Here is a 24,548-nt window from a genome sequence, read left to right on the forward strand (position 1 = left end):
GACTCTTGAGGCGCCCAATCGCCGAATTCGATTTTCAGCTAGCGCCTTCGATTGGCGCTGGACCAATCGACCAGTTACGCAACGAGTTTATAGATTTTCCAAAAATTGAGCCAAACGAACCACTTTTTAGCGTTTCCAGCCATTTGAAATTGAGGGTGTGAGAGAACCTTTTGACCTCGATTATTATGACCTCTTTTCTTATTTGAATAGACCTCGAAAAGAGACAAATTAGAACAAAAAGAGGAGTGAAAACGACGAATTTTCGAAAAATGCGAAAAAGAGATTATTTTGAAGATTTATTATCGAAGAGAAAAATAGAAGATCAATTCAAGAATTGAAGATTTTCATAAAAAAAAAACTGATTTTTACATTTATTTTTCGACAAATTAGGTAAACATCATCTCTTACAGGGACTATCGCGTAATTACGTTAATTTTCATCATATTTTTAGTTTTTTCCCAAATTTTCCGCATTCGAACCTGATGAAACCTTTCACACCCTGTTGTCGATTTTCTGTACAATGCATGGGGGTTACGTAATAACCTGTCGGTGGTCGCTCAAAGCTATCAGACCTCCTCCAAGCCAGTGCTCTTCCTGTAGGAGTACGAGTATCGCTTTCTAGAAGTCGCCCTTGTCCCGCTCCTCAACTTTGTTTTTTCAGAATGAATCGCATTCTGTTAACCTCTCCGAGATCGGTGCTTGGGACGCTCTTGTCAAGCTTCCAAGCCTTGCCAGGATCGATGTTCTCCAACTTCAACTTCAAGAACTTCAAATGCGCCGCTGCTTCTCTTTCCGCCGGCCTCGTCGGCGTCGGAGCTTTCTGGTATTATTATAGCTATCTAAACGACGACAGCAGGATACCCAAGACCAAACATCGCGGAATAGAGATTCTTTACCAAGAGCATGAAAATTTCGCCGCGCTGCGCAAAAATTGGAAAATTGTAAGTCAATCATAACGGCCAACCGTTGTATAAACCTGAGTCAGGATTTGAAAATGCCTAATAAGAAGCGGCATATTCAGCATTTTTAAATCCTGACTCAGGCTTTTTACACTGTTTGCCAAGCCCAAGGCATGACCTCCCAAGCGCAGTTCAAGAGTGATAAGTAGGACAGGGATAGTAGTAACAGATTTCGAAAATACTCAGGACTTGACCCCGATTCTAGCACGTCAGCGCTATTTTCTGCGATCAAGCATTAGCGTATGGGAGACAGTCACGTTCCAGAGTCTATTTCGTATTCTGCTAGTCGGTGCTTCAAATATTTGTTAATACTACTACTAAGCTTCGCTGAATAAGCGGCTTTGAAAGTTGTTGATGGCGAAATAAAGTTGTAAGATCATCGAACTCGGGAGACTCTGGCTGTTTTCGAATTGACGCTAAATATACTGCAACTCTTGTCTAGGTTCGAATTTAGACTCTAATGAATCTCTTCAGACCTTGTCAAATCTTCTCTCCGACGCTGAGAGATGCCTGAAAGCCGAGCAAGTTGAAGCTGGAGTTCGTTTGGTCTGCACGGCTGCTGCTTTAGTCGCCCTTGTTCAAAATGAAAAAGAAGCCAATAGCTTGCTGAATTCGTTGCTGTGTCTTCCGGACTTTAAAAAGCACGAAAGCCTCATTCGGGACGAAATCAAAGAAGGTAGGGATTCAAGGAAGAGAACCTCATTTCAAAAATCTAGACATGGACGCAGTAGAACTCATCATCAAGGGAGAAATGTCGGACATCTCCACCGCCACACTGAAAGAACTGCGAGAAAGCACCGGCGGCCAAACAGAAGGAAGCTAATAAACCCACGAAACTCTTTTGCCTTTAAAATCTCTGTAAAATATTATCACTGACAACCATGCCAAAAATATAACGTCTTCCCGGAGTAAAAAACAAGCTTGCATAGAATGGGTAGAAAGCAGGAAGGAAATGGGATTCGAGCGAAGCTTCATTCGGCGGGAGTTCAGATCAAAGTTCTTGATCAAAAAGGAGTCATTGGTAAGATTCGTTGAGTGTGAATATATTCATTCCAGATGATTGTTGGACTAAATTTTAAAAGCCTTCTCCTCAGAGATCAACTAGTGATAATAATTGTTTTTGTATTCCAGCTTGGAAACATTGATAAAATATATGTATAGATCTTGGTTCGATACAGTTATGGTTTGGCCTTCTGTTCGGCTCTTTTGGATTTCTTTACGTTTTGTGGCAATTCTTCATCGTAGAAACAGACCCAATGTCCCATTTTCCCGCCCATATGCGTGCCGAGTTTCAAGATCAAAAACATCTTTATGAGCGCTTTGGAGATCGACAAGGTATCGCGCGCACTATAAATATCGCGATGGTAGTGTGTGACCCGACAAAGGTCGACGCTGTTTTTTCAACGATAAAGAATATCGTCTTACTTTCCATTTCCCCGGTGCATTTGCTGCTCTTTACTCAAGACGAAGTGATGAAAAAGCTCATCCCGGATGTCGAAAAGTTTTCTTGGAGTGTGCCGGGCCGACTTCAATTCAGAGTAAGCGATTTTTATTGTAAATGGAAATGAGAATTCTTCAGTTCGAATTTGCTCAAGAAGAAATATTCGGATACAAAGAATCGGTTCCCTGCGAGCAGCAAAAGCTCATGCTCCCATCTGAGCTACAAAATCATGGATTACCAGCGATATTGGTCGTTGGTCCCGAATTTTTGGTAACAACGAACACGGACGAAATCTGGAGAGATGAAATCATCGGCCTCGGAGAGAAACAGGCACTTGGATTATTCGAGGATCGACACCAATTGTCAACAGATGTTCTTGCAATTGATCTAATCCGTAGCTTGACAAACGGTAAGAAAAGTTCATTCACAACACTTTCAATCTTCGAATTAGACTTGAACGTCACATGCAAAAAAGAAGAGCCCAATGAGCGCGGTCCATGGCACAACTGGAAAGTCTGGAAAGGAATGCGTGACCAAAAGCCACAGTTGGAATCTATTCAAGCTGAATTACAGCAACTCCGGCACTGCAACCAGGATATCGTGAAACGAATATCTTACGAATTTGAGAACGGAAAGTACGGATTGAGAAAAGTCTTCAACAACCGAGTTTTCGAAGCTCTCCAACATGCGTTTTTGAAAACAGACAAGGACTTGTCAGGTAGGGCAGCGGAAATACTTCAAGAGTTATTCAACTTTAGATAAAGCCTTCAACGACCAGGCTTGGGAGAAGTTGGAGAGCTTGGAGCCGAACAATATTGATCGAAATCTATTGACTGATCTTTTGGAAAGAATCAAAGACGGCTTTCAAACCGGTAGGCGTGCTTATTTTTTCGGCAGTCAGGCAATTCTACGTATTTCAGCGATAAATACTCAAAACGAAAAAATCAAGCGAATCGAGGAAGAAGCAAACTTTGTATAAAAAAGTGGAAAATGTATTGTCCTCTTTAAAATCATCACTGCTCGGCTTATGTAAATATTTTTGAACATTCCTTCTTCTGCACGTTTCTTCAGCACTGTACTTACTCTTCCACTGTCTTAGATATTGATTCAAGTTCTTCAAATAAAGCACTACAAAGCTACAAAGCGCGGGATTATGTTCCAGCAAGTTTTATTCAGTGCAAATACAATAGTAATGATCAACGAGTAATCTTCGTTTTCAAACTCAGCAAAGCATGACTCCAAGACTCTTGGACCAAGAGGCGTATAATTCAAGTCAAATAAACGGGTAAAATTCGAAATGCCACGAAAGAAAATAGCTTTGATTGCCGGACGGAAAGTTTCTTCCGAGAGAGTTTCATTCAAGAGAGAATATAAATTATGAGAGAGATTTTATTGACTCCCACATGTTCCTAGAGAATTATTGATAGGAATCGAAATTCTTAAATAAAATCGCCAATCGCTCATTTGAGGTTCAAATATCCTGTTTCTTTGTTATTCTGAGCCGTATAAAAAAGCCTTTGAGCTACTCTCTGAGATAATTTTTGGAGTTTCTTTCAGAGAAAAGATGACTGTCCGCGAGCGAGTCCAAAAAGCCGGCCAGGAACAAGTGTTCAAGTTTTTCGATTCTTTGTCGAAGGCTGAACAGGAGAAGCTCGAAGCTGATGTTGGATCACTCCCGATTGAGGATTTGGAGCGGATGTTCAAGGCTTCGCAGAGCTACGTAGGACCTGATGTTGCGGGATGCAAAGCTGTCAACGCGGATCGAACAGGAGTTGCATCAAAAGACGATGGAACTTGGTTCAAGAAGGGACTTGAGCTTGTTAGTGAGTCGAAACTCGCTGTTGTTCTCCTCGCTGGAGGACAAGGAACTCGACTTGGCGTTAGCTACCCAAAGGGAATGTACAATATTGGGCTTCCAAGTGGAAAGTCGCTCTTCCAGGTTAGTCGTGCTTATTTGACTGAAGTCTTACTCGATTAAGATTCAAGCAGAACGACTCCAACGAGTTGAAGCTCTTGCTGGCAAGGGCACGATTCAACTTTATGTGATGACATCTGGACCCACCCGGGCGAAAACAGAAGCGTTTTTCAAGTCAAACAACTTCTTCGGTCTCAAACCCGCTCAGGTTCGATTTTTCAACCAGGGTACTCTTCCTTGCTTTTCTTTCGGAGGAAAAGTTCTTCTTCAAAAGTAAGAACTACTGTTTCCTCACACAATGATCATTTTTCCTCAGCAAGTCTACAGTAGCACGCGCTCCAGATGGAAACGGTGGCATTTACCTCGGCCTTAAAAACGAAGGCATCATTGAAGACATGAAAGCAAAGGTAAATTCATGAAACGGCCAAATTAAAAGGCAAATGAAAACTTCTAAGGGTATCACCAGCTGTCACTTTTATTGTGTTGACAATTCTCTGGTGAAAGTTGCTGATCCAACGTTTGTTGGATTCTGCGCCACGCTTGATGCTGACTGTGGGAATAAATCGGTTGTCAAGACGATTCCAACTGAGTCTGTTGGTGTGGTTGTCCAGGATGCCCAAGGAGTTCATCATGTCGTTGAATATTCCGAGGTAAATTGTAAACGCTCTTTTGAGTTCTTAATAAATGTAGCTATCAACTGAAATGGCGGAAAAGCGAGACGAAGACGGTCAACTTACATTCCGAGCTGGCAACATCTGCAATCACTACTTCACCGTTGAATTCCTCGAAAAGGTCTGCTCCCTCGAGCTCCCCTACCACGTCGCTAAGAAAAAGATTCCAACAGTCAACGACGAGGGCGAATTGATCAAGCCCGAAACTCCAAACGGAATCAAATTGGAAAAGTTCATCTTTGACGTTTTCGCCTTTGCGAAGAATTTCGCTCTTCTGGAAGTCGATAGAGAAGATGAGTTCTCCCCACTGAAGAATTCCGACAAGGCACCAAGAGGTACATTTTTTTCTTTCTAAAAATGTTAAATCTCCTTTTTTAGTTGGTATGTTAACCTAGTTGGTAACGGTTTTTTCGCACAGTTAAAGTAATTCTAGCGCACTTTTAGTCCATTCTTTGCGAATTTGATTCAAGCTGTCGAGATTGACGAAGATATTCGCTTCGTCTTTCTTACGAAATATTCAGATTGCCCTTCTGCTTGCCGCTGGGACTTCATGAACATGTGCCACCGCCATCTCGTCGCCGCCGGAGCCAAGATCCTTGACGGTGAAGGCGCAGAAGTTGCCCTCCCAGAGCGTCCATCAGCTGGCTACCCCGAATCCTACCCAGTCGACATCGAAATCCTTCCTTCTCGAAGTTACAAGGGGGAGAATCTCGACGAGTTCAAAGGCGCCGCATTGACCACTCCTGTCATCATCAACTAAGCTCAACTTGCACACCGAAATAAATCAAAATTGCAATTATTCTAATAAAAGCTGTCTACCGAGCTCTTCAGAAGCCTACATTTTTCCTGGCAGATATTTCTTCTTTACAGTGTCATCAATCACAAGTGCAATTATCCAGCATCGTTATATTCTGTATTAGACTAACTTCTATATATTTATTTTTTTTCTGCAAAAAAAAATATACTAAATAGTTCCGATTTCGAATCTGAAGGTGAGTGGCGAAATTTCGCGAATAGTAAAGACTTTTGATTTTTTATGAAAAAAATATGCAGTTATCTCTGCCGATAGCAGTAGTTTTACGAAGAGTGATCTTTCATGATCCCTCTTTGAAATTCCAACCCGTCTGATAGACGGCGCTCTATCGCGTCCAGAGATAATCAGTGCCAGCGACGCTCAATTCACTTCCCATTCACCTTCTTTTTTTCTTTATTTTCTGGATTCAACTGACTCATTTCTTCGAAGTCCGAAGCAAGGCTCGACCCAAAGCAGGTGAGAAAGTCGCCCAATAGGAGTTTGCTCTCTTCATTTGAGCTCGACTCGAGAGAATTTTCAAAAATAAATCTTATTTATTTTTTTGCCTTTCTACATAGGGGGCTTATTCTCTTTTCTCCACTTCCGACGAAAAATCGATCAAAATAGAGAAATCTTCAAAAAGCTAAGAGACATTTTCTGTCTGTAAAATGTCTCGATTCGTCTCTGTCTTCAAGCTTGCTGAAATATGCCAGCACTCGGACCCGACGTTACTCTCGATAGTTGACAGCGCCGATGTGAGTTTATACTTTTTATCGAAGCTCGACGAGAGCAGGAGATGGATTTGTACCTTCCAGGTTCGTCAAAGTCCACTTGTTCTTCTTTTATTTTGAATTTTCAAAAGAGCGCTTCACTTTTTGTCTACGCCACTTCGGCCCGCTGCCGTTACAGATTCGCAATTCTCAACAGAAACATAAATTACATACCTTCAATTGTAAGTGTCAAAAATACAGGGCTCGGCAACCTGAGTCAGGGTCTGAACTATTATTTCATTATCTTTCTTACGCCTAAGAATCTTTCAGGCCCTGACTCAGGTTCCCTACACAGCCTTCTGTTAACTTTTGACTGTAGGACAGAGTAATCAACAACGATATTGTCTGGGAAGATGTCTCAAGCAAACTAAAAATAAGCGCCGAAAATATTGAGCACACTGGCTTTTTCAGCTACGAATCAGGTATTTTTTTCTTTACTTCTGCTTTAACAGGTTTTTTTTTATACTGACGCAAATTGGTGGAGCGTTTTTGAATACCTTCCACTCAACATTTTTCATTTCTCTCTTTTGGAGAGTAATGTAGAGTGTCTGTAGTATGTTAAATAAGCTTTTGGTGTCATTTGCACCATTGGTGGTGGAGATATGACGTCATCAATCTCGAGGTCGCTTTTCATAATGCATTTTGATGACGTCATTACTCCACCACCAGAAAAGCTATCAACACCAAAACTATTCAAATCACGTAACTAACCTCTTAGCTACATCGTGCAAGTTACAGCATTTTAATATCTCAACCCAGTCAAAAGTTACAAGAGTCCTGCATCAGTATAAAAAAAATCCTGTTTTTATTAATTAATTTTCTTATCCAGAAAGAGCTAATCAGACGGATCGTGGGATGGCCTTTGCGAAGAAAACTGATTGCCAAAGAATCTACTCTCTCATTCTCAGACTAAAATACATCGTCAGCCCGGGCCCGATACTTTCATTTCCTAATCGCCATGAGAACAGAACGAGCAGGGAAGATCACGAAATGAGAGCAGTCCGCGAACTCTGTGAGAAGAAAGAGAAATCACAGAGTACAACATTCCGTGAGAGCAGATATTCAAAAGATAAAGAGACGACGAAGAAGAAGCAACTGCGTCCCAGCTCGCCCGTCCATCGAAAACCAAGTCCACAGCGTAAACAAAAAGAAAACCGGGGCGGGAACTATCCTCTTCACAAACTAGTCAGCACGGGGTCGAAAAACAGGACCAACTCGAAGGAATCATTTCAATCCGACAGCGAGAGCGAGACAGAGCCTCAAGCCAAAATCGAACAAAAAAGCAACTTTGAAAAAAGTGAACCTAAAAATGATGACAGCGCGAGAATACAGTTCGCCAATCTCCTCCAAAAGCTCAACAAGGGAGTTGATAAAAAAAGAAAGATGAACGAAACAACGAAGATTCCAGACCTGGTAAGAGCCATACCAACCCCTTCACTTCCAAAACTTTGAATTCAGAAAGACTCTGGTATTGAAGTCAGCTCCAGCTCGCCAACGAGTTCTTCCAGATCCTCGTTATCCTCCAAAAAGGACTCATTCGACAGGACTCCTTCTGTAAGCACCTTTATTCATGCGTTCTTATCTATTCTTTCTTCAGTCGAGGTCTCAAAATCCCCAGAAATGCTATTCTCGTCTGATCGAAAATCGCCAGTCATCGATATCGAATCTCTCCCTATCCCTTCCATAGATGAAAACAACAACATCGGGAGACAACAGTGCACCTCCTGCCGCTCCAAAAACAATAGCCCAAGCGACTTGCTTCTCCGAGGGCCTCTCGAGCACGACGTCATCCCTGAAGTCGACGAAAGCTCATTGACTTCTTCTGATGATGGCTCCGAAATCTTCAACAGTATATTCTCCCAGTCCGAGCTAAAGTTCACGACGGATACATCCTTGCGTGAGAAGATACGAAAAGTATTCTCGACCGAGTCAGAAGAATCGTCGGACGAGTCTGTCAAGTCTGATTTGTAAGTTTCCTGGTTATTTTCTCTCTTTGAATTCATGTTCTTTAGTTTGGAGGACGAGAGACTTTACAAGTTTTCTGGCTCAAAATCAATGACGGACTTGTCTCTCAGGAGCTCAGAATACTATGAAGCTGATGGGAGCTTGTCATGTGACGAATTAATCGACAAAGAGGTGGCCGTCCCCTCCTACGATGAATTCCTTGGGGTTCTAGGGGACTCCCTGAAGACGGAAGCGTTTTACCGAAAGTTTAGGTAACCTGACATTCTATGATGAAAAATTTTTAATCAGTTCAGAAATGAATTTCTAGTCAACAGTTTGTTAACCGGAAGAAGATTGTATCTGTGACGAAAGAGGGAAGTTGAAATTCTCCAATTTGTAAAAATTATTCTTACTGCCAACAGATGATGAATTAAAAATCAGAAAGCATCAATTGACAATTGTTTCATGTGTCGTTTTCCATCAAGTTTTGTAGAAGGGATGAGTAAAGGAGAGATTCCGCAGTTGGACGCTGCCGCACGGGTAATTCAACGAGCGTGGAGGCGATTTACCAACATGGAACCGTACAAGTGGTGCCGAAATATGCTTTTCCACGCGCAGAACAGTGGCAACCCGCAGGACATTCTTAGGCTCGTCTCTCCACACGATACTCGTGAGGGCGATTTCTGATAAGTTCCAAATTAACTGGCGAGCTTTAGAATTAGCTGATCACGCAACTGGGGTACGTCTGCGCCTACGCCTCGGGGTCCACTCGGATCAAGACGGCGAGAAACTCGCCGTGTTCTACAAGGTCTTTACGATGCGAACTGTTGTGGATATTTGCTCGATGAGCCCGAAAGTGTACAGCGCGGAGCCGATTTTCAGAAACAAGCTGCGCTCCAATGCGCCCCAGAATACCCAAGGATACGTGCGAAAGGAAAATAATGGCTGGGTATGGTCCGAGACTCGTTTTTGTATCGTTAGACGTCTCCTTTAGCGAGTTGTGGCCTGGGATTCGCTGCTGACGCATTCGCTTACCTCGAGAAAAGATGATTTCATTTCTTTCTTCCACCATGATCCCAAAGGAAGAGATTTCATGAGCGATAAAACAGAATATAGAAAAGCAGCTTGAAATCCCGGTCGAAGCGCGAAAAGACCTTGAGAGACTGAAGAAAAAGCTCACGCATCGACGATGGCTTCGCGCGATCGCCGACGATCCAGAAAACATCTCTGAAGATAATGATATTGACGAGCTCATTAAATGGGCCGAGGTGCTCGACGTTGACCAATACAAGGATAACTGGACGAATCTTGTCACCTTGCCAAGCTTATAAAACAAAAAAGAGAGTTTTTCTCTGTTCCGTTTTTCTTGCCCGAGCTGATTTTCCGTTTATTACACCAGATTTTATTTTCGTAAAAAATAAAAAGTTGAAATAAATTTCATCAGATAATGGAATCGCCCGATACAGAAGGAATCGTTAATCAAGCGTTTGAAAGAGCACTTGACAATAATGAACGAGAGGTTGATTCAAGAACAGATCAAGGTAACTTTCTCAAATATTTTTTCAAACTATGTCGCCCGTGTGAATAAAGGGTTGAACTCCGCGGGACACAGGGGTGGATATTTTGAAATCAACCATTATTCCATTTTATTCTAGAGCAAATTTGGCTCGATGAATCGGCTTGAAATTTCGCATGTTATCATTTTTTATATATTCGAATTAGTCCCTTAATTTTCAGACTGATTCATCAAGCCAGTTTTGCTCTGGAAAAAATGGAATAATGATTTGATTTCAAATTATCCACCCCTGGCGGGACAGCTGATCGTTTTTCTTCGCGGGGTACCGATTTTCTTCAATAATCAGGAGAAAAAAATTGAAAAAATGAAATATATTTTTGGTCTTTGGCGTGATTATGAGTTTGATTACGATAAATTTGGTGTTTACAAGGTTATGGAGAATTTTGTGTGATTTTCTTTTCAGATATCTTGGAATCAACAGAGCGAACTCCTCTGATAACCTCCGGTGCACTGTATACTCCCCGCGACATCCTCAGTTCTTCAACAACTCAACGATCGTGGCGCAACACAAATTCCTACATCGCCCGTCTCGCCTATTACTCCAATTTACGTCTCCCTGAGAATGCACTTGCCGTTCCGCCACACGTCGCTGCGCAGTATCTCGTTCTTCCTCAGTCGCAAAAGTTGAAAGAAGGTGGCCGTCAGAGTTCGTTAGTGACGATTTTCGCAATTTGGAACACGATGATGGGCACATCGATGCTTTCAATGGCCTGGGGGTTGCAGCAGTCTGGATTTATCCTTGGAATAGGTAAAACATCGTCGAAGAAATAATACTTAGTGATGAAATTAAGGACTGATGATCGGAATGGGCCTTGTTTGCTGTTACACGGCGAACAGAATCGTCCGCGCTCAGTATCACGCACCCAGAGGAGTCGTTATTTTCGAATTTCCAGACATTTGTCGCGTTTTCCTGGGCAAGTGGGCGGAAACGACCGCAGGTGTTTTCGGTCTGTTGACCTTCTTCGGCGCTATGATGGTTTATTGGACACTCTTGAGCACTTTCTTGCTCAATATTGGCGAGTTTATTCATATCCAAGCGACGACGAACGAGACCATCGAGTTTTTGACGAAAGATGTTCTTTGCTCGCAAAGTATCCAGGCGTCTGGAAATGTCACGGAGTTCGAAAAGTATTGGAACAGTAAGACAGTGCCTCTTTACCTCATTGTTCTTATCATGCCGCTGTTGAATATGAAGGATGCCGTCGTATTTACGAAGTTCAACAGCTTGGGGACCATTTCTGTCGCGTTTATTACTGTTCTTACAATTGTCAAGGTAACCAAATTGACCAGATAAGCGGGGAATCATCTAATTAACAATTAGATTTCTTTGTGGGGTGTCAACTGGTCCAACGATCCACTGAGTGTGCACTACGTCGAACTAGCTTCTGTAAAATTTCCAAGTCTTATGGGCATGCTTTGCCTCGCCTACAGCATCCACTCGGCCATCATTACACTTTTGAAGAACAACGCAAGACAAGAGAACAACTCGCGTGACCTGGCCATTGGCTTCTCCCTCGTCGGACTCACTTACACATTCGTCGGGACAATGGTCTTCATCAGTTTTCCACTCTCGAAGGACTGCATCGACCAAAATTTTATCAAAAACTTGACGAGTTACGATGGAATGGCAATTATCGCGCGCTTCTTTCTCTTTCTTCAAATGAGCACCGTCTTCCCACTTCTGGCCTTTCTCTTCAGGGTTAATTTTTTGTACGTCATCTTCAAGATGCAAGATTTCCCTGGCTACGCGAAAGTCATTGCCTTGAACTTGATTACGATCGGAATCTGCGCCACGATTGCCATCGTCTATCCAAATGTGAGTATTCTACATTCAAGCGTATTATTAATTTATATTCAAGGTTGGCGACATTATTGGCTGGTCCGGCGCCATTTCCGGCCTCGTTTATGTTTTCCTTCTACCTTGCTTGGTAAGTCTCGTTTTTTTTATAAATTTCTGGTAATTATTTTTACTTCCAGGTCAATATCGCCATTCGAAAAATGCGACGAATTATCACTCCAAAATATTACATTCTGCAATATTCTCTTATTTTCCTTGGAATCTTTATTCTTGGTGCGAAAATCGTCACCGCTGTTACTGGATAAATTCTACATGAAATCAAAAGCCCTATAATTTTATCATCTAAATCCACCGATTGCCTTCACAATTTCTCATTTTCTGTATTTTGTTACCTTGCAAAGCTATTCTCAATCATTTCTAAATCGGAAATTATCGATATTGTTCTATCTCTTCCACTGTAAAAATATTTGATAAATAAAGTTTTCACTTCATGAAGATTTATCTAAAGTGGCCTTTTTGAAGATTGATTTGCAACATTACTGGAATGTTTTGAATTCAAATGAGCAACTGGGAAGATTTAAGACGCGAAGCAGAATTTTTTTACAAAGGTTAGTTTTTCTTCATTACAGTAGCTAACCTTTGATCGTTCAGAATACGAAGCGCTAGAGGTCCTCGGCAGGGGACTTTCTTCAGTCGTACGCCGCTGCCGCCATCGCGAAAATGGCCAAGAGTACGCAGTTAAAATCATCGACCTACTTCAGGAAGAGTCGCCAAACACGGCCGAGATTCAAAACGAAATAGCGCTACTAAAAGAATTTGCGGGCGTCGATTATGTAATCCACTTATTCGACGTGTACCAAACTGAAACTTACGTCTTTATGGTTTTTGAGCTTATGAAGGTAATATTCTGTCCACCGTCTTAAAAAATAATTATTTTTAAGTGTGAGCTATTTGAGTACTTGAATAAAGTTCAACGAATGCAAGAGAAGACAGTCAAATCCGTGATGAAGCAACTACTTCTCGCCGTCAACGAGCTCCACTCAAAAGACATCATTCATCGAGATATCAAATTGGTAAGAGAAAGTGTCATATTTTTGATCCTACCGTTTATTTAGGAGAACGTGTTGATTGATGATAATCTGGACGTAAAATTGACTGATTTCGGTTTTGCACTGCGAATTTCGCCGGCCGAACACCTGCGAACATTATGCGGAACGCCGGCGTACATGGCCCCTGAAATGCTTCAGTGTGCTTGCGACAAGCGATCGCCGGGCTACTCGTTTGAAGCTGACGTTTGGTCTTGTGGCGTGCTGCTTGCGACGCTGTTGTCCGGTTCCTCGCCATTTTACCACAGAAGAGAGTTGATCATGTTGAGATTGATCATGGCCGCAAAGTATTCTGTTGAGGGGCCAGAGTGGGACCACGTTCAGGCACCGGCGAAAGATCTTGTCAAGAAGATGCTAGTCAAAGAGCCGATAGAGCGGATTTCAATAGAGAAGGCGCTAGGTAAGAGAACTTTCTTTGCGACTCGGAATGATCAATCTTGTAGCTCATCCTTGGTTCGATGAAGTCATTGAGGAAGAGCCGGCTGTTGAGGACGAGGCCGCTGCTGCGCGACGGAAGATGCTCCTTGGCAAATTCAAAACCGCTGTTCTAGTGATAATGGCAACCAATTACCTGCAAAAACTCCCCATGAGTATTGAAAACATGAAAAAGAATCCATACGCCACGCGCAAGGTCCAACAGGACATGGACAGCATAGCCTTTAAAATTTACGGCCACTGGGTCAAGCGAAACACCGGCCAGGATCGAGCAGCCCTCTATCAGCAAAACTGTCACAGTTCGAAAAAGCCTCGATAGAGCTTCCTAAATCTTCTTTTCCTATTTTGTGTTCTTAGCATTTTATCAATTTATTAATCACGAGTTTTATGTTAATGTTTAATATTGAATGCGTTTGTTACTTTTATGCGTGCTCCATTCATTTTAACCTTCTATCTGTGATTGTTTGCGTATTGTCTGTTTATATATATTTTTTCTTTCCCAAGTGCACCTATTGCTTCAGTTAAAAAATTCTAGTTTTCTTGAAGTATAAAAAAGAGTTGTCCCTCCAAAGTTCCGCCGTTTAGGTTATCAAAAACGAATTTTAAAATCATCAAATTTATGTTTTATGTTTTTGTTTTTACTCAGTTTCATCCTTATCAGTTCGATTCAACAAATACCGATACATCTCAGTTTTGCAAGGTGTCTTACTAAACTTTCTACAAGAAAACGATCGATCTTTGAAGCTAACTTTGAAAACTTTCAGAGAATGCCACAGAACGAACATATAGAGCAGCACATCAGGCGGCACGGTCGCCGTCTGAATTACCTCGAAAAGAAGCGAAAGAAGGAAGGAAGAGCTGCTCATGATCGTTCTAAGAAAGCGAAGAAAATGATCGGACTCAAGGCAAAACTTTACAACAAAGAGCGAAGAAAGGAAAAGATCGAAATGAAGAAGAAAATCCTCATGCACGAGAAGCGCGATACCAAGGTAAGAACACGCGTTTTGACCGTTCTTTCATCGTTTTCAAGCAAAAAGCCGAAGAGACTCAAGAAGGCGCTATGCCTCACTATCTTCTTGATCGTGAGAATCAGCAGAGAGCGAAAGTTCTCTCCAATATGGTCAAACAGAAGCGAAAGGAGAAAGCTGGCAAATGGGATGTTCCCCTTCCCAAAGGTAATATCTATCCAAAATCTCGGCATTCTTTCGACTCTTTCTTTCAGTTCGAGCGCAGGCCGAAGCCGAAGTCTTCAAAATGATGACGTCGGGTAAACGAAAGAAGAAAGCGTGGAAACGAATGGTCACCAAAGTCTGCTTCGTTCCTGAGGATTTCACCCGAAAGAACCCAAAATATGAACGATTCATTCGCCCGATGGCGATGCGATTCAAGAAAGCGCATGTCACACATCCAGAGCTCAAGGTATCAAAATCAATAATAAATAACTCGTCTTTCAAAAAACATCTCTTCAAGGCGACCTTTTGTTTACCAATCATCGGTGTCAAGAAGAATCCATCCTCCCCAATGTTTACTAGCTTGGGCGTGATCACAAAGGGTACTGTCCTCGAAGTTAACATCTCCGAGCTCGGTCTGGTCACACAGGGCGGTAAAGTCGTCTGGGGCAAGTATGCTCAGGTCACGAATAATCCAGAGAACGACGGTTGTATTAACGCTGTGCTACTCGTATAAATAAACGTGTACATTGCATTGCCTCAATTTCTCTTTGATTTCTTTTTTCAACGAGCTTTTTTCTTAGAATGGTTCAATTAACGATGATTGCGAGAACCTCGGACGGGCTGCCGTTGACAGCCTCGCTCCAGGACGAAAACCTGACAGATTATCAGACTCGAGCAAAACAAATTTTTCGAAAACTAAATCACGCATCCGCTCCAAAACTCGCCATCGAGCACAATAACATGATCTTTTACTATCAAATTGACAAGGTAAAACCCTCATCAAGTTTCTCTTTTCATCCTTTTTTTTAGGGAGTGTGCTATTTATGTCTCTGCGAAAGAAACTTTTCAAAGAAGCTTGCCTTCGCATACCTTGATGATCTGCAGTCCGAGTTTTACGTTCAGTACGGGAATCGAATCGACAAGGTCACCCGTCCATATCACTTCATGTATGCTCAGACGAAAAACTTTTTCTTAAAAATTCTAGTGAGTTCGACACTTACATCCAAAAAGCGAAAAAATCCATTCTCGATACTCGAAACCACTCGGCCTTGAAAAACGTCGCCAACGAGCTCCAAGATGTCCAGAAAATTATGGGTAACTCAGTTACTAACTGGAAGTTGGTTTCGCAAGCTTATCATTTCTAGTCGCAAATTTGGACGAAGTCCTCGCCCGTGGAACGAGCTTAGACGTGATTCAAAGCAAATCTTCCAACCTCTTGAGCTACTCGCAGCAATACCGAGACGAAGCAAAACAGCTCAATAGGAAATCAAAGTAAGCCCCCAATTTCATCGCGTTTTCCTAAACTCTTTAGTCTAATCAAAGTCGGCGGCGCTCTGACCTTCATCCTCTGGATCGTCTGGTACTTTATCCTATAAACAAGTTCCCTCTTTCGAATTTCCTTCCGCAACACATTCATTTTTGAACAAAATATTGTGGCTGAGTAGTCGGCATTCACTGTGCAATACCATAATCTCGTCTAAGTTATCTAACCTTCATACTGTAATAAGAATATTCTAGCGAATAAATGACTAAAACATGCGTCAGGTTAGGCTTTTGTGATGCGCACTCGATCCTAGTGATAATTTATTTCTTCTTCTGCTAAATTCATATTTTACTGAAACAGTTTCGTCGTTGCTTATTCTGTGTGCGACCATTGGGTGTAATTATCATCAACCTTACCTGATAATGAATAGTAAAATTATAATTCTAAGCGGCTTTGCTCCTTTAATTTTTTTATAGATGGTGTTCCGGGCGAACTTGAATCCGAATCGTTCAGACATCCAAATCGGTAAAGACTACCAAGCAGAAATACCAGAAATACTGGACTTCGACGAGGACTGTTTTGAAATAGAAACTAGTCAGCTTTTATGGGACCCAAAGGAAAACACACTCACTGAGGAAACTTTCAACACATATCTCGAATATGCGGCGACTAAAAATTACAACGAGTTCCAAGCGCTTTGTTTGCTGCATAATACAAAGATGGATACACAAAGAGCTGTGTTTTTGATGGATTCTTATGAGCCGGTAGGGTAAGTTCCTTCTCTTGCTTTACCTGGCTAAAAACCTTTATATTCAGGCCGATGGATAAATGGACACAGCAAGAAGCAAGCTTGTTCAAGTCGGCCTATGCACAAGTCGGAAAGAATTTTTCCTCTATGAAGAGCCTCTTCTATAACAAAACAGTCAACGAGCTAGTCGAGTTGTACTATCATTTGAAAGCAACGAAACAAGTCATTTCGCCAAAAGAGACAGCGAAGAAAACGACAGTATTTCCAGGTAAAGTCAATTTCGTTCTTTCAATAAATTTCTGTTTCATTAGAAGCTGTTTTGGGGAAAGCAAAGACAAATAGTTCGGACTCATTTACTCTCGAACTGGAAGAACTTGGAGAGAGAATAGGTAAGCTGGATTATTTGAGCGAAAAATGGTAGTGTTTCAGTGAATTCTGGGACAGAAGTTAATCTCGAGAAATTTGATGAGTCTGATGAAATCGTTGAGCGGAAAAAAGAAATTATCGATACCAACAAGCGAATAATGGCGATAAAAGAAACATATCTTGCGCTGAAAGAAACGAAGGACTTGGTTCTTGAGACAGCCTTGAAAGACAACGGTTCTTTGATAAGAGATAAACATGGCGAGCTTGCTGTCAAGTAAGAAAAAAATTACTGAAAATAGTTGAGTTTAAACTTTTCAGAGAAGATAAGCAAGTGATCAATACAATTCGCTGGGAGCACAGCGAAGTTGAGTGTCTCCGAAAAGGCCTGGCTGATTTTGGTCGAGATTGGGAGACGCTCGCGCGCATTGTCAAAAGCAAAAAGTCATCCCAACTGAAAAATTTCTTCGAGCAGCAATATGAAAAGCTCAATTTGATTGAAGATTATCGCAAATTTTTGAGATCAGAAAATGGAAGTGACAGAGAGATCATCGCGGGCGACTCTGGTGGAGCTGCCTCTCCACCAAGAACGCATCAGAATTCCGGCGACGAATTTGTCCCATCGGCAGACGCGGACCGAGAGGAGTTTACAGAGATAGTAGAAATGGAGGACGACGACAGCGATTTTGAGATTCTTTAGTTACTTTTTACATACTCTTTCATTTATTCTGAAATCACTGCCGGTTAAAAAAGCGTGCATCATCATGTACTCTTCCTTGATTTCACCAAGTTCTTTTAGCATGGAAGTCGGGCCGGTAGTAACGAAATCAATCGTTGAAGATGTTCATGAGTCTATCAAGAATACACCAAGTCTTAACACAGATGAAGAAAAGGAGGCATTCAAGAGTATCGTCAAACAAAGCAATGGGCTGGAACTGGGCTCGGCAAACTGTGTCAGGAACAGACACAGGAACAGGAAAAAAATATTCTGTCCCATATTTTACACAGGTACACAGGTCAGGAAGCAAAAATATCCTGATTTTAGACAGGTACTCAGACAGGTTTTTTCACACAGCTTATCAAACAGGTTACACAGGTCAGGACCTGCCTGAACAGGTCTGAGCGGGTCAGAAAACAGGAAACAGGCCCTGTGACAGGACAAAAAACAGGAAATTTCTGAGAAAATATATTGCAAAGAAACAAAAAGACGCGAATTTATCGGTTATTTTGATTGTTGTACTCTTTTTCACGTATTTCGCTATTGATTTCTTTATACATTTTCCCTGACTTATGAGTTCCTGACCTGGTTACACAGGAACCTGTCTATGGTCAGGACCTGAGCGGGAAACACAGGCCTGTTTAAGACAGAAACAGGAACAGGGACAGCAAAAGAAAAATTTTTCCCCCAATTTTACACAGGTACACAGGACAGGCCCAAATTATTACCCGATTTTACACAGGTACTCAGACAGGTTCCCCAAAAACAGGAAACAGGACCTGTGACAGGTTTTTACACAGCTCAGTTTGCCGAGCCCAGGGCTGGAAGTTCTCTATCATGATATGACTCCACTTTTTCATTCGGTTAAACTTGGGAGACTTGATCATATCGAAGTCCTGATAGAAATGAAAGCTGATTTCATAACACAGTGCCAGTATAAATCAATCGACCAGTTTATCGCTGAGAATGAAGAGAACTGCGTGAAAATTTGCAAAGTTATCCGCGAAGCTGTAAAAAAACGAGGTGCAGATGGAGTCAGGGAGACAATCGTTCTTGGAAAGATCAAAACTCTCTACGAGAAAAATAAGATGTATGACCCAGAGGAGGTGCTCTTATCAGTATCCAGGCAAATTGAAGCTCTCTCGAAACTGGGCTTGAACGCGGTTTTTGAAAAAACAAAAGAAGCAAACAAGGATTATGTGGTTTTTACATGCCGAGATCCTGTTGATGATGTAAGTACAAAAATCATTAGTTCGTTCGTTATTCGTTGTTAGAAAATAATGGAGTATCCTGGCAAGTTCGATAAATGCAGACACTGGGCATGTTTCGATTTGAAGTCATTCCTGATTCGCAATAAGGGCGAACTCAGGAAGCAGCGGCCTTTTCTGAAATGTCCAGTCCCCAATTGTCAGTTCAAAACGACTAAAGTTTCCAATCTACAACTGTGCTCATTCATCCAAGAGGTCATAACTAAATTGAACAAACCGGAGAAAATACATTTCTTCAAGAACGGAACCTACGTTGATCCCTCTAAAACAAAACCTGATCAGGCAGTGAGAGAAGAACCAATAGATGAGCAGCCAAACAATACCTTTTCAGAAGAGGAATCATCTTTTACAGATCCGGTTCCTGAGGTAGAAAAATCTACAGCCGAAGCTCCTGCGCCTGCAGCTGCTCCTGTAATAACCGTCAAAGCGGACCCAGATGCTCAGATACCTGTCCCTCTTGCGACTTCAACTCAACAACCAGTCGATTCTTGCGTCCCAGCACTTTCTAAGAAGCGAAAAATGTCAAAAGATATTGTCCTTTCAGATTCAGAAGAAGTCGACAACACAACAACTGTGCAACAGAGTCAAGAGGTGTCCCTGAATGATCGGATTCTTGAAGAAGCAAATCCTGATCAACTTGTTCTGTCTGATGGAGCAGCCGATATTTTATCCATTGACAAAGAAAACTACGTTCCTTGTGCTAAAGATCTGGAAATTCAGAAGCTCAGAGAACTCGTTCGCGATCTTCAAGATTCGAACTCACTGAAAACTGAAGAACTCAACAATGCGCAAGAAGAATTGCATAAAATTAAAGCAAGTGAATTGGCGATGCGCAAGAAATTCATGGAAAGCCAGCGCGACAATTCAAAGAAAAGGAAAGAGTTGAGAACTCGTGAAAGAGAACTGGAGGCCAAAGTTGAGAAACTGGAAGAGGAGCTTAACAAAAGATCGACTGAGGATGATGATGAAGTCAGGGCAGAGCTGGCTATTGCGAATGCGAAATTGAAGAGGTTTGAAGCTGAGCGCGAGCAATTAGGTTCGCTACTGAAGGAAAGCACGATGATCATGCAACTAGTTGGCGTCAAAGAAGAGCCCGTGCCACCTGCTGAAATTCATGATTCAGAAGGAAAGGTTAACTCATTCCAACAGTTCTACAAGAAAAAAGCCTACTTGCGATACCTCAAATTTTTAAAATACATTAATCAAACCCAAGTTGACCTTGATAAAGATGAAGTTATCGCACCAGCAAACACAAGCGTCATCGAAATCGACTAAATTTCTTCATTCATCACCCTTTTATTAAAAATTTCCTCAATGTTCAACTTAAACACATTTTCTTCACTTTCACTAAACTTGTTACTGTCGCACACATATTACATTGATTTCGTACTATTTTAGACTTCACTGCCTTTTTTATTGAAACACTTCTTAACAACAACCTCGTGTTTTCTCAAATCTACAGTCTTCAGAAATGGGTATTTTCAAGCAAATCGGTGCAGCTCTCGGCCGAAAGGCTAAAGATCCGGTCAAAGCAGCTCCATCAGTTCTGGATCGCATGAAGGATCAATTCAACGTCAAAGCCCAGGCTGATCAGATTTCCCAAAACAAAGAGGACGCGTTTGCCGAGCTTGAGAAAATAAAACTTGCGCCCATTCGAGTTGAAGCGGCTGCGGATAACTTAACTGAGGAAGAAATTGAGGCGAAACTGCAAAGTCTGGCGAATGAAAAAGCGACGCCAAAAGACTTTCTTAGCATGCTCAGCGATGTTCAAATTAACAAGCCGAAAGAGCTCGAGGAAATTGAACGGGCGCAAAGAGCGTCTGATAAATACAAACCAAAACGACGAGAAAATGCTGGCGGTAAATAATCGCTCATTTTGCTTTTCCATATTTTGATATCTTTCAGAGCCCTTGGAACTACCACGCGGCAAAGCTTACCCTCCTATGCTAGTGGACATCATTTATAATCATCAGATAAATCCTCAACATTGGAATGTGGAAAATTTAGCAGAAGAAACACGTCTTCGAGAGTCAGATATTGAAATGTTTCTCAAGAACTTTGACTTGATTAATGAACACTCAAATATTTTTATCGAGGGCGAAGGGCCTAATGCCATCGCCGGCGAGGATCAATTCTCGCCACTCGACGACATGCCTAAACAGATATCTAATTAAAAACTTCCCGCTCTCTCTTTCAATCTCCTCTAGCATGTTTATTTTAAGAATGTTTGAAGCAATCGGGTCGCCCATGTTTTGGACACTGTGTCTTCTTGTCTTCGTTTTAGCAATCGCCTTGATCTGGGCTCGGCAAACTGTGTCAGGAACAGACACAGGAACAGGAAAAAAAATTCTGTCCCATATTTTACACAGGTACACAGGTCAGGAAGCAAAAATATCCTGATTTTAGACAGGTACTCAGACAGGATTTTTTACACAGCTTATCAAACAGGTTACACAGGTCAGGGTCTGCCTGAACAGGTCTGAGCAGGTCAGAAAACAGGAAACAGGCCCTGTGACAGGACAAAAAACAGGATATTTCTGAGAAGAAATATTACAAAGAAACAAAAAGACGCGAATTTATCGGTTATTTTGATTGACGAACTCTTCTTTACGCCTTTCGCTATTGATTTCTTTAAATATTTTCGCAGACTTATGCAGTTCCTGACCTGGTCACACAGGAGCCTGTCTATGGTCAGCGGGAAACACAGGCCTGTTTAAGACAGAAACAGGAACAGGGACAGCTAAAGAAAAATTTTTCCCCCAATTTTACACAGGTACACAGGACAGGCCCAAATTATTACCCGATTTTACACAGGTACTCAGACAGGTTCCCCAAAAACAGGAAACAGGACCTGTAACAGGTTTTTACACAGCTCAGTTTGCCGAGCCCAGGCCTTGATTTTTACTATCGCCTATCTTTTCGTTTATCTTGGATACTTTACTGCCATCGACGTAAAAGTCGAAAAACCTGAAATTTCTGGACTTATGTACGCTTACAAAGGTATTCTATTCAAGAAATCCACATCTTACAAAATTGAAGAATTCGACGATCAATTCGACGAAGTTCCAAAGCTCTACAAATCGATAGCTGAAGACTACCCGGAAAATAAAACGCTCGGCCTGTATGAAAGTTATGATGAGAGTTATACAGAGAGTGTTTTCAAACTTGGGGCAATAATTTCTGATGAAGCAGAGGTTAAAACAGGCTATTTGCTCGGCACTCTTCCCGATTCTAGCGCTGCGATATGGTATGATTGACAGGGAAGCGATAGATAAAGATGGATTCTAGTTCTTCGTTCGAAATCAAAGACCCGATCCAAATCTCGGTCGGGTACAAACGCTGCCGGGAAAAGATGCTCTCTTATGCGAAGGAACACGATTTGAAAACTGATACTTTTCTTGAAATTTACTCGCCCGACAATTCTTCATACTACTTTTTGCAATAAACTGATTCCTCTTCCGCCCATTCGTAAATTCGTTCATTGAAAATGGTTCAAGTTTAGACAGTTGATGTCGGTGAATACTGACCCTTTTCCTCCAGGAGTTCGTGTTGAATTGACCACGCGCCTGGGGCAAAAGTTCGACGGAGATGTCATCTGCTTCGATCAAAACCAACAGCTCCTTCTGATTAGCTCTCAAATCGAACAAGACTCAAAACTTTGCAATATCCATTTAGGCAAGCCCGAGAATTAAACTCGTTATTAACGCCTATTTCCAGTCAACTTAAAACATGTAAGCGATGTTAAATACAAAGAAGAGCAGCCCGGAGCGAAAAAGACAGATTTCTTCAACCAGAAGTTAAACAGTGCCAAGCTGGAGCTGAGACGGCGCAGGAATGTGGAGGACAAAAGAAACGAGGTAAGGAGCGACAACCTTTGCGCGAAAGAGCGCGGCTTTTTCAGGCTTACGCTTACAGTGAAGAAATTGACCCTGTTGGACGGGAGCTCTACTCGCTAATCAAGAAGCAACTGCCAGACGGACTCCGCTGGGTGAACAAGGACATCGAGGTAAATCCCCCTCCTTTTGGCCGCAGAAATAACGCGGGGTTCAGGTTCAAGGAGTGCGAATATCTCCGCCCTACGAGGAGAAATCCTGCGTCATCACCAATGGAAGCCAGCAAGCCCTAAACCATATTCGAAACATCATCAAATACTATCACTCGAACCAGCGTCAGTAGATCACACCCAAAATTGAACCCAGAACCCGGCCTCCACTAGAAATTCATCCAAAAACAGCTCCAAATCTGAAATTACCCAACTGATCCTATCCCAATTTTTGAGTGTTTCCAAAAACCGATTAATAAATTTAGGAAAAATTTCACAAGCTCGCACAATTTAAAAATTACTAGAAACGGCATTTATACTTTTATTACTTCCCGACTTCTTTTAGGCTATTTTTGAAGAAAAAAAATGTAAAAATTCCAAAAAAAAAACTGTTCACGCGCTACAAGATCTCTGCTAATGAACCCTGTTTCTAATACTGTAGAAACTTACTGTTATAGTCAATAGTATTATCAGAGATTTGAAACCTGGGCAAAAAACAAGAAGACAGGAAGAACTCGTGTCGGAATTCACTCACGAGTTCTTCGGCTTTGATTTGATTAATTAGCAATTAAAGCAGCAATTTATTATAATAAAGGTGGCAAACTTTCAGCAGCTTTTCTGTAATAATGTTTCTTTATCTTCTTCATTTCTACTTTTCGATTGAAATTGCGCATCAGTTGTTTTCTTCTAGCGCGAGCGGAGAAAAAGCTCGTTCCGGTCATTTTTCCCGGCTCTGGAAGTTTGAAGAGTTTTCTGATGTCTTTTGATGACATAAACGAAGAGCTAGAAATCGGAGTTAATAAGGGGGTACTGGACCTGCGCTTGGGAATCTGAGTAGAAAACCTGAGTCAGGGTCCTTGACGAGCAGCTCAATCTATTTAAGAAATATCGGCGAAGCCGCTACGCGGCTTCGTTACTTAGAAAGCCGATTCGCGGCTTCTCTTTGAGACTCTTTCCGGACCCTGCGTTACGGTCTCTGACTCAGGTTTTCAACACAGGTTGCCGGGTGGAGGATTTTATCTTACGTTTCTCCCGCTTCTAGTAGTTTAGTATCCTTGTCTATCGACTCTTCTTCTTTTGTGATAATCGTACAATCAGCAGGAAGAATTTCTTTAATAAACGGTAGATACTTTTCGATATTCGGCTCGTTTGGGAGATTTGACAAATTAATCCACTTCAAGTTCGTCATTAGTCGCAAATAGCCGAGGCCCTTGACGGTGATGGAACTGCCCGCCAGATCGAGGTATTCCAGCGTCTCGCTCACTTTGTGCAGACGCGTCATACTGATCAAACATGTTATCTGAGACATAAATTAATTTACCAGTCGAGGGAGTCAAGATACATCAGTCTCGAGTCTCGAGATTAAATTCCGAAAATTGAATTACTCACCAATGATCGTCAAAATAGCGCGTGTAGCTGGCATTTAAATACTTCAGATTCTTCGTTGCTTTCAAGTTTTCCAAACCGTAGAATCCCAGCTTGGAGAAGCGAGCATCAATGGCGATGATATTGAGCTCCCTGTTATTGGACTCAATAATTCATTTGATATTCATTTGAAAAGCTTC

General features: G+C 41.8%; 14 protein-coding genes across 16 annotated transcripts; 13 read left to right on the top strand and 1 right to left on the bottom strand.

Moving 5' to 3' along the window:
- The first annotated feature begins 628 nt into the window (after positions 1-628).
- Positions 629-1,850, top strand: LOC145700265 (uncharacterized). Its single transcript, XM_081777515.1, has 3 exons — positions 629-941; positions 1,434-1,635; positions 1,676-1,850. Exons 1-3 carry the CDS (start codon positions 663-665, stop codon positions 1,780-1,782), a joined length of 588 nt encoding a protein of 195 aa, XP_081633641.1. The 5' UTR covers positions 629-662; the 3' UTR covers positions 1,783-1,850.
- LOC145700262 (uncharacterized) lies at positions 1,851-3,543 on the top strand. Of its 2 annotated transcripts, none has more exons than XM_081777510.1 (6): positions 1,851-1,980; positions 2,121-2,497; positions 2,539-2,809; positions 2,852-3,118; positions 3,159-3,272; positions 3,321-3,543. In XM_081777510.1, exons 1-6 carry the CDS (start codon positions 1,890-1,892, stop codon positions 3,377-3,379), a joined length of 1,179 nt encoding a protein of 392 aa, XP_081633636.1. In that variant the 5' UTR covers positions 1,851-1,889; the 3' UTR covers positions 3,380-3,543. The 2 variants fall into 2 exon arrangements, with proteins under 2 accessions (XP_081633636.1, XP_081633638.1); XM_081777512.1 differs by having other exon boundaries at positions 3,165-3,272.
- A 403-nt stretch (positions 3,544-3,946) lies between these two features.
- LOC145696660 (UDP-N-acetylhexosamine pyrophosphorylase-like) lies at positions 3,947-5,964 on the top strand. The gene is made up of 6 exons (XM_081773731.1): positions 3,947-4,339; positions 4,380-4,588; positions 4,632-4,722; positions 4,771-4,965; positions 5,006-5,321; positions 5,508-5,964. Exons 1-6 carry the CDS (start codon positions 3,965-3,967, stop codon positions 5,744-5,746), a joined length of 1,425 nt encoding a protein of 474 aa, XP_081629857.1. The 5' UTR covers positions 3,947-3,964; the 3' UTR covers positions 5,747-5,964.
- Positions 5,965-6,041: 77 nt separating this feature from the next.
- On the top strand, positions 6,042-9,352 carry LOC145699691 (uncharacterized). Its single transcript, XM_081776960.1, has 9 exons — positions 6,042-6,594; positions 6,642-6,731; positions 6,869-6,971; positions 7,379-7,962; positions 8,008-8,103; positions 8,147-8,516; positions 8,562-8,765; positions 8,808-9,163; positions 9,210-9,352. Exons 1-6 carry the CDS (start codon positions 6,448-6,450, stop codon positions 8,234-8,236), a joined length of 1,110 nt encoding a protein of 369 aa, XP_081633086.1. The 5' UTR covers positions 6,042-6,447; the 3' UTR covers positions 8,237-8,516; positions 8,562-8,765; positions 8,808-9,163; positions 9,210-9,352.
- On the top strand, positions 9,067-9,824 carry LOC145698457 (protein MFI-like). The gene is made up of 3 exons (XM_081775660.1): positions 9,067-9,163; positions 9,210-9,442; positions 9,603-9,824. Exons 1-3 carry the CDS (start codon positions 9,067-9,069, stop codon positions 9,822-9,824), a joined length of 552 nt encoding a protein of 183 aa, XP_081631786.1.
- LOC145699689 (sodium-coupled neutral amino acid transporter 9 homolog) lies at positions 9,632-12,352 on the top strand. The gene is made up of 6 exons (XM_081776959.1): positions 9,632-10,034; positions 10,473-10,817; positions 10,861-11,342; positions 11,391-11,885; positions 11,929-11,997; positions 12,047-12,352. The coding sequence occupies exons 1-6, from the start codon at positions 9,941-9,943 to the stop codon at positions 12,170-12,172; spliced, it is 1,611 nt and encodes a 536-aa protein (XP_081633085.1). The 5' UTR covers positions 9,632-9,940; the 3' UTR covers positions 12,173-12,352.
- A 21-nt stretch (positions 12,353-12,373) lies between these two features.
- Positions 12,374-14,143, top strand: LOC145699693 (phosphorylase b kinase gamma catalytic chain, skeletal muscle/heart isoform-like). The gene is made up of 5 exons (XM_081776962.1): positions 12,374-12,475; positions 12,519-12,766; positions 12,809-12,940; positions 12,983-13,373; positions 13,417-14,143. The coding sequence occupies exons 1-5, from the start codon at positions 12,427-12,429 to the stop codon at positions 13,725-13,727; spliced, it is 1,131 nt and encodes a 376-aa protein (XP_081633088.1). The 5' UTR covers positions 12,374-12,426; the 3' UTR covers positions 13,728-14,143.
- LOC145699694 (ribosome biogenesis protein NSA2 homolog) lies at positions 14,136-15,124 on the top strand. The gene is made up of 4 exons (XM_081776964.1): positions 14,136-14,397; positions 14,439-14,583; positions 14,631-14,827; positions 14,879-15,124. The coding sequence occupies exons 1-4, from the start codon at positions 14,176-14,178 to the stop codon at positions 15,092-15,094; spliced, it is 780 nt and encodes a 259-aa protein (XP_081633090.1). The 5' UTR covers positions 14,136-14,175; the 3' UTR covers positions 15,095-15,124.
- Positions 15,125-15,130: 6 nt separating this feature from the next.
- On the top strand, positions 15,131-16,294 carry LOC145699696 (vesicle-trafficking protein SEC22b-B-like). The gene is made up of 5 exons (XM_081776966.1): positions 15,131-15,348; positions 15,391-15,527; positions 15,566-15,675; positions 15,726-15,852; positions 15,893-16,294. Exons 1-5 carry the CDS (start codon positions 15,163-15,165, stop codon positions 15,954-15,956), a joined length of 624 nt encoding a protein of 207 aa, XP_081633092.1. The 5' UTR covers positions 15,131-15,162; the 3' UTR covers positions 15,957-16,294.
- A 20-nt stretch (positions 16,295-16,314) lies between these two features.
- Positions 16,315-17,724, top strand: LOC145699692 (REST corepressor-like). Its single transcript, XM_081776961.1, has 5 exons — positions 16,315-16,613; positions 16,661-16,860; positions 16,904-16,981; positions 17,022-17,232; positions 17,277-17,724. The coding sequence occupies exons 1-5, from the start codon at positions 16,321-16,323 to the stop codon at positions 17,653-17,655; spliced, it is 1,161 nt and encodes a 386-aa protein (XP_081633087.1). The 5' UTR covers positions 16,315-16,320; the 3' UTR covers positions 17,656-17,724.
- Positions 17,725-17,752: 28 nt separating this feature from the next.
- On the top strand, positions 17,753-20,216 carry LOC145700788 (uncharacterized). The gene is made up of 2 exons (XM_081778111.1): positions 17,753-18,905; positions 18,948-20,216. The coding sequence occupies exons 1-2, from the start codon at positions 18,516-18,518 to the stop codon at positions 20,214-20,216; spliced, it is 1,659 nt and encodes a 552-aa protein (XP_081634237.1). The 5' UTR covers positions 17,753-18,515.
- Positions 20,217-20,405: 189 nt separating this feature from the next.
- On the top strand, positions 20,406-22,406 carry LOC145699695 (uncharacterized). The gene is made up of 5 exons (XM_081776965.1): positions 20,406-20,800; positions 20,847-21,230; positions 21,833-21,941; positions 21,981-22,188; positions 22,230-22,406. Exons 1-2 carry the CDS (start codon positions 20,413-20,415, stop codon positions 21,113-21,115), a joined length of 657 nt encoding a protein of 218 aa, XP_081633091.1. The 5' UTR covers positions 20,406-20,412; the 3' UTR covers positions 21,116-21,230; positions 21,833-21,941; positions 21,981-22,188; positions 22,230-22,406.
- A 35-nt stretch (positions 22,407-22,441) lies between these two features.
- Positions 22,442-23,480, top strand: LOC145696904 (protein LSM12 homolog A-like). Its single transcript, XM_081774011.1, has 4 exons — positions 22,442-22,616; positions 22,659-22,798; positions 22,843-22,947; positions 22,992-23,480. The coding sequence occupies exons 1-4, from the start codon at positions 22,451-22,453 to the stop codon at positions 23,115-23,117; spliced, it is 537 nt and encodes a 178-aa protein (XP_081630137.1). The 5' UTR covers positions 22,442-22,450; the 3' UTR covers positions 23,118-23,480.
- Positions 23,481-23,544: 64 nt separating this feature from the next.
- Positions 23,545-24,542, bottom strand: LOC145699193 (uncharacterized). 2 transcript variants are annotated; one of them, XM_081776456.1, is made up of 3 exons: positions 24,373-24,542; positions 24,009-24,266; positions 23,545-23,766 (listed from the first exon to the last, which is right to left on the bottom strand). In XM_081776456.1, the coding sequence occupies exons 2-3, from the start codon at positions 24,263-24,265 to the stop codon at positions 23,568-23,570; spliced, it is 456 nt and encodes a 151-aa protein (XP_081632582.1). In that variant the 5' UTR covers position 24,266; positions 24,373-24,542; the 3' UTR covers positions 23,545-23,567. The 2 variants fall into 2 exon arrangements, with proteins under 2 accessions (XP_081632582.1, XP_081632583.1); XM_081776457.1 differs by having other exon boundaries at positions 24,009-24,283.
- Between the last annotated feature and the right edge of the window lie 6 nt (positions 24,543-24,548).

This window comes from Oikopleura dioica, chromosome 2 (assembly GCF_907165135.1).
Source record: "Oikopleura dioica chromosome 2, OKI2018_I68_1.0, whole genome shotgun sequence".
Classification (NCBI taxonomy): Eukaryota; Metazoa; Chordata; class Appendicularia; order Copelata; family Oikopleuridae; genus Oikopleura; species Oikopleura dioica.